General features: G+C 41.2%; 1 protein-coding gene across 1 annotated transcript in view; it reads right to left on the reverse strand.

The window, feature by feature from the left end:
- ptpn13 (protein tyrosine phosphatase non-receptor type 13) overlaps positions 1–12035 on the reverse strand; it is a 104730-nt gene that overhangs the window by 62398 nt on the left and 30297 nt on the right. Inside the window, exons 8-9 of the mRNA XM_056290219.1 lie at positions 11197–11796; positions 1036–1128 (exon numbers count right to left, since the gene is read on the reverse strand). Coding sequence (XP_056146194.1) covers positions 1036–1128; positions 11197–11796 — 693 coding nt within the window. The remainder of the gene's footprint in view (positions 1–1035; positions 1129–11196; positions 11797–12035) is intronic.

Consider the following 12035-nt stretch of genomic DNA (forward strand, 5'->3'; position numbering starts at 1 on the left):
TCCTGGTTACTGCACTAGCGCCTCCTCTGGTCAGTCGGGGCGCCTGTTTGGGGAGGAGAGAGAACTGGGGGGAATAGCATGATCCTTTCACGCGCTACGTCCCCTTGGCAAAACTCCTCACTGCCAGGCGAAAAGAAGTGGCTTGCGACTCCATGTGTATCGGGGGAGGCATAAGGTAGTCTGCAGCCCTCCCTGGATCGGCACAGGGGGTGGAGCAGTGACCAGGACAGCTCCTAAGAGTGGGGTAATTGGCCGGATACACTTGGGGAGAAAAAGTGGGACCCCCCCCCCCCCAAACAAAAAAAAAACAATATTCCAAGCTTGTTGAGTTAAAAAAAAAAAGCGTTCTGTAAGTGGACGTTACTTGGCGATACTATTACCCCAAAGGATTACATCACACATGATTGCACAATACTGAACTGGTTTAAAAGATTCTGCTACTCATCACTCGGTTTGACAATAGGAAAACAGGGTTTAAGGTTAAAAAATACCAGCGTTTTCCTTTAAGCCCTATTTGACCTTTCTGGACTAGCCATCACATACCATACCATCACATACCATGACTAGCCATGGTATGTGATGGTAACCGTTTCCTTTACTAATTTTAAAAAAAAAATGCAAACTTGTCAAAGAACAGGTTTCGAAAAGAATGTGTCTTGAAATAACATTTAGTTTCAGCACTTTGAGTAGACAAAATTGAAATAAAAACGAAAATTTGTTTCATTATATTTCCTTTTCAAATCACTTTCGACCTTAAGTTAAACATTTTCATTTAATCATGCTGAATAAAAAAATGAATCATTTTTGTTGCTATAAAAATGTGCCCTTCGGAATCTACAACCATTATTCTATTATGTTTCTGCTTGTGGCCAGCTTCAGAGGACCAAGAGTGAAAAGTATGACCAAGTGTGAAACACGGCTTGCTGACAGACAAGGCACAGCACAGCTAAGCTCTGATCAGTGTAGACGGGATATGACCACAATCCTTCCCAATAAACAAAGTGGCTAGCTGTCCAGGAAATGTTCAGGTTCTACCTTGTCTGTATTCTGGGTCAGAGGATGTAACTGAAGGACTCTCACTGGACGAACTGTAGTCACTGTGGTACCTCTGGTGGGTGATAAGAGGATCTAAAGGAAACGACAAACAATTGATGTGTTAAAATGACATAATAGGTCATGGTTGAAAAAAAATGTGGAATTTGAAAATGAAGGAAAGCCATCTCTCAACACATGACCACTAACATTTAACAAACAGGCTAATTTCAACTGCATTGGCTTTTGTAGTGAGAGCTAAATTGGGTGCCATTTTGTTTGTATAATAACCAAAATATTCACAAAAACATTTTATTTATTCCTGAGATTTCGACAACCAGTGAGAGTACTAAAAAAAATCACTGAGGACAACACTACAAATAGGGACATAAGAGCAACTTATTATGGAAGAATTCTTCCAGATCACATTTTTAAACTGAAAGAATAAAAACGTTACGACTAGAAATCAAAAATAATCTAGAAGTTGTACTACAGTTAACCAAAAATGATGAAAAATACATACAAACATAATGTGAAAGCAACAGTGTAACTACATCAGGACATGCTGGCTTCTTGTTGTTAGCAAGCTACTCATAGGTTACATTGTTTTGAAAGAGACAGAGTCTTTTGTCAGGCCAGAGTGGATTAAGCAAAGTATTAAAAAAGTAAAGGGCAGTTGTCCTTTGGATGTCTGACCCCAACAGTTTACTTTTGTCTTTAAGTGATGTAAAGTAGTCTTCAATGAATGGTTTAAATTCAAATGTAATACCAGAGAATAACAGTGGCAAGACTTTAGCATGAACCAAGGCCTTAAAAATGCTCATCTTATCACGCATCTTTTTGTGTTGCTCCAAGATCCTGAAAGTCCTGCTCCTGAGTATCAGTTTCAGCTTCTTAGCTTGGATGAATTGCATTCCCCAGTCATTGCTCAGACACAAAGGTTCAGAAGTGTGCCTTTGTATAACAGGTTCACCCTGTTACCTGGTGTCCTCTTGGGTAAACATCATAAATAAGTAGCATTGTGAGGAAGGAACAATGAAGATAAATCTCAGTACTCTGGTAGGGTCCACATGTCGCATAAAGTTGTTTCATCTTCTAACAGTTGCTGAATTATAAGCTCATTGGGAGAACAGTGTTGTTATACCTAGGGCTGTGTGATATGACGATATATATCATGTGACGATAGAAAACGCCTACTTTTTCATATTAAGTTCTATCGTTTATTTTGTTGTGTCGCAAAGCACACTCTTTACAGCAGTACTGCATCCTGTGGGCCCAAGGACCACGGCCTTGACCCGAGCTGAGCCTGAAGAGGAGACACCAAGGGCGATCTGACAGGACGCGGAAGCGGGCAGGCTAAGCTAACTGCTAGCCCATGCAGACTGGCAGTTCCAGCAGTCATCCTGGCTGGCGTTCGTTCTCCTGGACAGTGATCTTTTTTTTTTTAAATGTATAGTTTAGATATATGTGTTAGTTTGGATACATGTGTTTACGTAGTTTTTGGATGTGTGTTTTTGTCTTTGTGTAGCACTGCTGTGGGCTGGGGGAAACGATATTTTGTGTCATTTCATGTACGCAAGTGCATGAAATGAAACTACAAATAAAGTGTTTCTGATTCAGAATATTCTTCATCATTTGGACGACCCTTTCCGCTCTTCACACAGCACAGACACAGGCAGGAAATTTGCATGAAGGCAATACAAACATACATGGAGGGCAGTGAACATAACGCAGAACGGGGTAATTCTGGACAGAAGGACTCTGACCAGCCAGGACAAAATGAGGAGCTTGTACCATAAAGAGGGTGTACCTCTACTGTATGGACGTGGTTTGGGTATGCAAAGTCTGACAGAAAACCATACTTTCAAAATATGCCGCTCGCTGGTCCCCACAACAGACTCAAACACCACTAGCCTCTTTTACCACATGCGCAAGAATTATGTGCAACAGTACGCCGAGTCTACAGATGACAGCTGCAAAAGCACAGTCGAGTGCTCAAAATTTGCACAAAGGTTCTGAATAAAAGGAGAAAAATAATCAAATATGAGGAAGTATCCTTTATTTGTTGAGTATATAATTCAAAATGTAATAAGAAATAGGCCTTTCCATGTGGTCATTTTATATAAACGATTTATTCATTGAATTTACAGAAAATGTGCTATATCGTGATATGTATCGTTATCGTGATATGAATGACCTATATCGTGATATGAGATTTAGGTCACATCGCACAGCCCTAGATTATGCGAGGGTCTATGAACAGGATGTTGTGTTGCGGTAAAGCCCATTGAGGCAAATTTGTAATTTGTGATATTGGGCTATACAAATATAATTGACTTGATTTGACTTGACTTATGTGAGGTTGAAAATGATTTATAACACTACTTAATGCCACATAACAGAACACACATTTACAAATGTGCATGTGTGCACACAAAATCACATGCAAACATACTTCCTCTAGGACACCGACCAACAATGTCAGGCATACACTTATACAAACCCCACTTCCAATGAAGTTGGGACGTTGTGTAAAACGTAAATAAAAACAGAATACAATGATTTGCAAATCCTTCTCGATCTATATTCAATCGAATACACTACAAAGACAAGATATTCAATGTTCAGACTGATAAACTTTATTGTTTTTTTTTTTTTTTCAAATATTCACTCATTTTGAATTTGATGCCTGCCAACACGTTCCAAAAAAGCTGGGACAAGGACATGTTTACCACTGTGTTACATCACCTTTCCTTTTAACAACACTCAATAAGCGTTTGGGAACTGAGGACACTAATTGTTGAAGCTTTGTAGGTGGAATTCTTTCCCATTCTTAATTGATGTACGACTTCAGTTGCTCAACAGTCCGGGGTCTCCGTTGTCGTATTTTGCGCTTCATAATGCACCACACATTTTCAATGGGAGACAGGTCTGGACTGCAGGCAGGCCAGTCTAGTACCTGCACTCTTTTACTACGAAGCCACGCTGGTGTAACATGTGCAGAATGTGGCTTGGCATTGTCTTGCTGAAATAAGCAGGGACGTCCCTGAAAAAGACATCGCTTGGATGGCAGCACATGTTGCTCCAAAACCTGTATGTACCTTTCAGCATTACTGGTGCCTTCACAGATGTGCAAGTTACCCATGCCATCACAGATGCTGGCTTTTGAACTTTGCGCTGATAACAATCTGGATGGTCCTTTTCCTCTTTAGCCCGGAGGACACAATGTCCATGATTTCCAAAAACAATCTGAAATGTGGACTCGCCAGACCACAGCACACTTTTCCACTTTGCGTCAGTCCATCTCAGACGAGCTCAGGCCCAGAGAAGCCGGCAACATTTCTGGGTGTTGTTGATATATGGCTTTCGCTTTGCATGGTAGAGTTTTAACTTGCACTTGTAGATGTAGCGACGAACTGTGTTAACTGACAATGGTTTTCCGAAGTGTTGCTGAGCCCACGTGGCAATATCCTTTACAGAATGATGTTGGTTTTTAATGCAGTGCTGCCTGAGGGATCAAAGGTCATGGGCATTCAATGTTGGTTTTCGGCCTTGCCGCTTATGTGCAGACATTTCTCTGGATTCTCTGAATCTTTTGATGATATTATGGACTGTAGATGATGAAATCCCTAAATTCCTTGCAATTGTACATTGAGAAACGTTGTTCTTAAACTGTTGGACTATTTGCTCACGCAGTTGTTCACAAAGTGGTGAACCTCGCCCCATCCTTGCTTGTGATTGACTGAGCCTTTCGGGGATGCTCCTTTTATACCCAATCATGACACTCACCTGTTTCCAATTAACCTGCTCACCTGTGGAATTTTCCAAACAGGTGTTTTTTGAGCATTCCTCAACTTTCCCAGTCTTTTGTTGCCTCTGTCCCAGCTTCTTTGGAATGTGTTGCAGGCATCAAATTGAAAATGAGTGAATATTTGCAAAAAACAATAAAGTTTATCAGTTTGAACATTAATTATCTTGTCTTTGTAGTGTATTCAATTGAATATAGGTCGAAAAGGATTTGCAAATCATTGTATCTGTTTTTATTCACGTTTTATAACATCCCAACTTCATTGGAATTGGGGTTTGTACATAAAAAAAAAATCACATCTGATCTACTGTTAAGAGTTGAACATTGGTAAGGCAGATTAAAGCTGTTGGCAGCTTAAGTAGCTTGTGCTAGTTAAGGTAAGGTAGACGGTTGGATAAAAAGGCCTTCGGGGAGAAGCATTACAATCCACAGAAATGCAAATCTAAGTCATCTTATTATGAACAGCCCCGTCAAGTCATTTCCACAGAACCTTGTATTTGTAATTTGTAACTGCATTAATCATCTAACTAGAACTAACAGTTAAATGATTGTGTAGAGGGATGGGGATGGGGGTAATGGTAACTATCACTTGGTTATTTCTTCTTTTCTGTCTTCCTGTGTGCTTTATCCATCTATTCATTCATCTGCCCATGCATCTATTTTTGATTTTGATATACTCTATTAATCCCCATGGGGAAATTCCTCTCTGCATTTAACCCATCCTAGCTGTGTAGCTAGGAGAAGTGGGCAGCTGCCGTGCAGCACCCGGGCACCAACTCCAGTTCGTCTTGCCATGCCTCGGTCAAGGGCACAGACAGGAGTACTAACCCTAACATGCACGTCTTTTTTTGATGGTGGGGGAAACCGGAACACCCAGAGAAAATCCACCGCAGACACATGGAGAACATGCAAACTCCACACAGAGGACAACCTGGGATGACCCAAGGTTGGACAACCCCAGGGTTCGAACCCAGGACCTTCTTGCTGTGAGGCAACAGTGCTAACCACTGGGCCACCGTGCCACTAATTGATGTATTGAACAGTCTTCTCAGATTCCGATAGATTGATGGTGTTAGTGATTAAATGCCTTTAATTCACAATCGAGAGATTCTATTATATCCTACACTATATTCCATTATTGTAATACCAAATGCTGACATTGTTATTAAAACTGAATCAGTTTAAACCAAATCAGTTTTCATACGGAAAACCTTAATAATTCTAAGAACAGAGCACTCTAACAAAATCAGGGTGCTTCCCCTATTTTTAATTCTCTTAAAATCTCCAATCCTCTAACCACCTTAGTACGGTATTAGCTTGTTCAATCTTTCTGTCTGGATTTCAAAATGAATGGTTAGTGTGAGTACTTGCATTAAAGTTTTGAAAATGAGACTCATCTCTGACTTTCTAATGAGTGGGCTGGGCCAAGTGTATACTAAATGTGGACACTATGGGCAAAGGTATTATACATTTAAATGTTATGGCAGTTCACTGTCAGTTAGGCAGGTTGAGTATGTATGTTAAAAGCATTGTGGGAAAACCAGACCTTGGTTTATCCATTAATGTCTCATTTGGGTGTTGGTCAGTCCCAGTTACTATGTGGTAACGTTGCAACACCCAGTCACATCCAGCGCCAGTGTTACATTAACAATTGTTCTGAAGCTAACACCACTTACCTTGAAAGGAAAGGTGGAACAAATTGAGAAGAAAAAGGCACTGACTAAGGTAGACAGATGAACAGAGAAATAATATTGATGTGAACATCAGACAAGAGTTTGAGGAAGCAAGAAAACAGGTATGTAGTGGGTGACGCAGATAAACATGTTTTTCATTCTCTCCGTCTCTGATTATTACTGAGGAAGCAGTGAATGTAAGCAGTTGGAAAATGGAAAGAGACAAAAGACCAATGGAGTGGACCAGTTAATTCACTGGGAGACATCAAGAGAGCGCCTCCAAAGCAAATGATTGTCCTTCCCAATCAGTGAGCACGAGGCAGCAACACACACATATACGTTCTCAAAGGTGCTGACACACACACACACACGCTAAAACATGCGTGCTCACACATGCTTCGGTTAGCTGCAGTTCATGTTTGAATGCTGTGTCAACAAAACCACCTTGGGGCATTATCATTAGCAGAATAGGAATTGTTCCGTGGTTTAATACACCACAACTAACTTTGCATCAGTCCATAATGTGGCCCTCACTTTTTTCAGAGTAGACAAACACTAAACACACATTTTTTTCTTGTGTACACTGGGAATTTCCTCTTTTGACTTAGCATAGTTACATGCCACTGTTTTGCCCTTATCTGTATTTGCTCTCCTCCTATCGTTTTCATTCTCCTAACCCTCATCATCGGTGCTGTATCTTCTTGTTTCTCCCTGATCATATCACACAGGATTGTCTCTTTCGGTGAGAACATAAACAGCTTTTGCTGGCTATGGCCCTTAGGAGTGCTCAAGCTGTGAAGAGACACAAACTCAAGACACCGAGGTTATTTACAGCCTGGTGGTCCCTAGGAAGATGGAGGAACTCCTACCAAAACATATGCTAAGATAGATAATGATAGCTTACTGCAGTTCAACTTTTCCTTCCGAGTTCACTTACTTCAGCGAAAAAAAACAAAAACAAACAAAAACAATGTAGCTACAGTACAAATCTTATTCAAACTGCATAAAGATTGTATAAAGTAAACATAAAATGTTATACTGCAAAAGCTTCTGTCTACTAAATCTCTGTTGTTTGAGTGCCTCGTGAATGATTGCCTGCTAAATACAAAAAAGCAGATGAGATTCAGGAGAAGTTTGATGAATGAATATGGAGTTAAATGACCATAAAGTTAACTTGGTGTGCACAAGATTTCTTCAAAGGCTTTCTTTACGCTCAGTTTCCTGAAGGAAACTGTGATGTTAACAAACCTAATTGTAATATGATTATGAAAATTTTGGGGCTGTGCTTATGTACGCACCTCCCCTTCCCCCTAGGGCTACAGTGTTCTGGAGCATTTCCTTAGCTAGACCCAGCCCAGCCCAGATCCACATGACCTGTTGCCAAGGACCGGAAAGTCCAATAAAGTTTGGAATTCCCTCATCCGCTACACATGACTCCAATTACAGACTTCCAGGACTCCTAGGAAACTTTCTACTGATTGAAGCACCTTGGCACTAAAAATGGGGGTTTGGGGGGGTGGGGGGCAGTGGCTGAAAGAGGTAAGCCCAAGTATAAACATGCACATGCACGCACGCACACACACACATAATCACACATGCAGCAGGAGAAGCAGGGCAGAAGTGAGCAGCAGCTTAGGCACTGTGTAACGGGATGAAACCTGAGAGCATTGACCACTGCTGAGCCATGGTTTTCCTGCAGAGAAGAACATACAAAAGTAAGAGAAAGAAAGAAAAGAAAGAGGATGTGTGCCAAGTAAAACATCTAGGAGGCTCTGTAAATTTTCTGTGCTCTATTAGGCCCCGTTCATACTGTAGCAGAATAGCTCTGGGATAGAGTACAAAAATATTTTGGTTCAGCCATCTTGCCCAGCTCACACAGTTTTAAGAGAAGTGAACATTCCTTTGCATCAGCATGATCTCTAATATTATTCACTATTTTCTTATCATTTAGAAGCAATTGAAAAAAGGACAGTGGGTCCAGAGAGACACAAAAAGAAATATTTAAAGATGCCCATGCTTGAGAAAATTACACTCTCGCTCCTCTATATACAAGCAGAGGCATGTGCAGATTCAAAAGCGAACACACACACACACACACACACACACACACACACACTAGGGGTTGCACGAGTGCATAACTTTACAACTCGAGTACACCTTTCCCAAAAAACTCGAGTTCTCACGTAGTCGGGGGGGGGGTCGTGTGGGAAGTGTCTTGTATCAATTAGACTATAACTATGATGGGGCTGATCTCAGCACATAGAACAAAGCATAAAATTAATGATATGATAAGAAGATAACACTTGGTCTTACCTTATGCAATAATGAAGTATGGATGATATCGATGATATTTTAGCGTTATTGTTACCAACATTCTACAGTAGCCCAAGATAGAAAGTTAAGTCAACAAAGCGGGTAAGTGTTCTTATTGTGTTTAGATATAGCGGCTGTTTGTTTTTTTTTGTTTGTTTTTTTGTACATTCAGTGAAACCTAGTCATCATTAGTAAACCTAACTGACTCAAAAATTAATTTAGTCACATTTGCTTGCATCTATTTTGTAACATTAATTTCTTTAGTTAGTGTAGTAGCCCAGTCTATTAAATGACAGACTCAGTTAGAGCAATTCCTTGAGAAATCCGTCCCAAGACTCACAATTTTTGCATGTTTATTTCATCACAACGACAGCTGGGAAAGAAAATTTGCGCAGTAAAATACAACAATAAAGCAAAAACACATTGGGTAATCCATGATGTGAGGAAAAATCGATAAAAGAACTAACCGGAAGTGGCTCTAACTGGAATCAGAGTACACGCGAGATCTAGCATCACGCGATTAACGAGTACTCGACGTTCATGTAGAAACTCGAGAACTGATGTAACTGCTCAACAACTTGAACGCTCGAGTACTCTGTGCAACCCCTAACATGCACACACACAGTTCGACAGGTGGAAAAATAAACAGGGGCCATCCACCATGCTAATGTCCTTCCTTCGGTCCACTGGTGGGGCGGAAGTTTTTCCTTCCTCCCTTCACACTCCCATATTTAACTAAGAGACCAAGCACCTCTCATTGTAACTGATAGAGGGAGGGAAGGAAGGCAGGCCTTGTTGGCAATAAAAACTGCCACACTCTCAAAAAAAAATACCGGTTGGTTGGTGGCTCTTTTAAAAATAGATTAAAGTATAAATGCCAGAAAAGCAGTAAGACTTAAGTCAGAAGGAGTTGGGGTAGAATATGGAAGAAGAGAAGGCGCAAACAGAGGAAGTAGAGGTAGAACTGACAGTTTATAATATGAAGCAATTCATCCTTCACACTCCTCTCTATTTGTACTGTCTGTTGACAGCTGGCAGGTATGTGAATGTAAACATTATGCACCAAATGTGACTGACGATGTAAAACTATGCTGCCTGAAAAAAAGCAGAGATCAAGACAGAGGAACGAAGGAAAAGAAGAAAAGAGCGAGAGCGCGCGTGCGAGAGAGAGAGAGAGAGAGAGAGAGTTAGCAATACAAAATGTGTGACAGTTAGCAGTAAGCTAGAATTAAGCTGGCCTGTAATTAGAATCAGCCATTTGGGAACCTCTGTACCAGTGACTCATATTTTCTGTCTAAACACTCAGCCTCACCACTGGTAACTCATTCAATCCAGCACCCAATGTCCACCCCACATAGTAGTTACAGAAGAACACATAGCCTATAACTAGTCAGGGTGTCTGTCTGCTCAAATCATTCTGTTTCACTGCTTTCACATTTTCACCTTCAAGATCAGTCTGGCTGATAGTTTGCCTAAGTCTCTGAATCTATTTCATTTCCTCTAATTTTTCTCCAAATTTGGCATGTCCAATTCCCTGTTCTCCTAAACTCCCTCCATTGCATAACTACTACAGTGGATGGGGAGGGTGTGAACAACCACCTGTGTGTTTCGATTTTTGTGGAGTCACCAACCACTTCTATTCAAACTGACGGCTGCATTTTTCTTCAGGAGAATGAAACACGTGCAGAGGCTCACACCGTTTCTCCCAGATCCACCCTCAGCAATACGGGCGTTCCCACCACCTGGAATTGTTAATTACAATGGACGGACACCCTGTCAGGTTGAACTATAAAACCCAATGTAGGGATACTAGTGTATTATTCTGCTGTGTCACCCAAGCCACCTGAGTTTTTAGACCTAAGCTGCTGTGCCTTCTTGGTTCTGTCTATTGACAAATTGACCTTTCAATCTGATGAATTTCCCTTGTAAATGATTTGATATTTCTTTAATATTTACTTATATAATTAAATAGGTCAGAGCCTCGTGAGGGTAGATTTTATGGCAGATTTCAAGGGTGACTGCAGCAGACTTGGCTTTACATGAAAATCCACATGAGGATCATCTAGTAGGATTATTTTTAGGTATAAAAATAAGTTGTCGTGCATGTTTTAAAAAGGAATAGAATAACTGCATCTTGATTTACAAAGACAAATTTCTGAATAAGGAATGTGGGTTAAACTCTCCAGGCAGCCTCTTAGACAAATACATAAAAGAACTTGCATTCAACTGAAAGAAATGCAAACTGAAATGTAACCACAGCTTTCAGTCTGAATCACAATTTTTTCTGTATGTACGCACTGGAGACATATCTAGGAAACTTCCATGAGAACAATTTGTTGAGTGCAGTTTAAGTGATGAGAGATTACTCACCGTCTATTGCCTGCCTTAGCACCTGCAGCTTCCTCTGTCTCTCCTTAATCCTGTCATAGGCACTGGTGACGTTGGAGCCTACAGACAGCGCTGAGTGGTGATGCGCCTTTCTGCTCTTCTGTCCACCAAATTCTGAGTAAGAAGAATCTCTATCCCTAGATGCCCACGATGGTGACTTGTGTCGGCCAATGGAGTGGGTACTGAGGGCACTGCTGCCCCTCCGTGCATCCTCCAAAGCCCCAAAACGAAGAGCATCTGGATCAATACAGGCCAAGTCCACAGATGAAGCCCATGTCTTCCTGGTCTGGCCTGAACCAAGATCTCCACCACGGTAAGGTAAAGATCTCTGGTCCAGTTCCACGAGCCGACCCCTCTGCTGGGGATGAAGGGGGTGCAGATGGGGATGGGAGTGTTGGTGCTGGAGTGTCTGGGGTTTGGGGTAGAGGTCCACAGAAGACTCAGAACTAGGGTTATAGTCTGCCTTCATGAGGTCCTGGATGGGCAGAGAGCCCATGGAGCGACTTAGGCCCCGGTTCAGATTAGCCTGTTCCTGGGACCGGGCCCGATATCGCTCTAAAACCCTCGGAGCAGCACTCCTTCCTGAAAACGGGACACATAAGAAAATAATAACAAGATGAGTGGTGTCAATAGTCTGATTTTCATGTCTCCAGAAAGAACCCTTCACTGCCCTCGAGAGAACCCTTTTGGATACAGCAGCAAACCAGACTTTACTAACTACTTACTGGATTAAAAAAAAAGAAGAAAAAAAAAGAAAAAACATTATGTCAAAGTAACACATACAAAAATACATTACTGGTACTCAAAACTAGAATAAATGA

Source organism: Lampris incognitus, chromosome 12 (assembly GCF_029633865.1).
Source record: "Lampris incognitus isolate fLamInc1 chromosome 12, fLamInc1.hap2, whole genome shotgun sequence".
Lineage (NCBI taxonomy): Eukaryota > Metazoa > Chordata > Actinopteri > Lampriformes > Lampridae > Lampris > Lampris incognitus.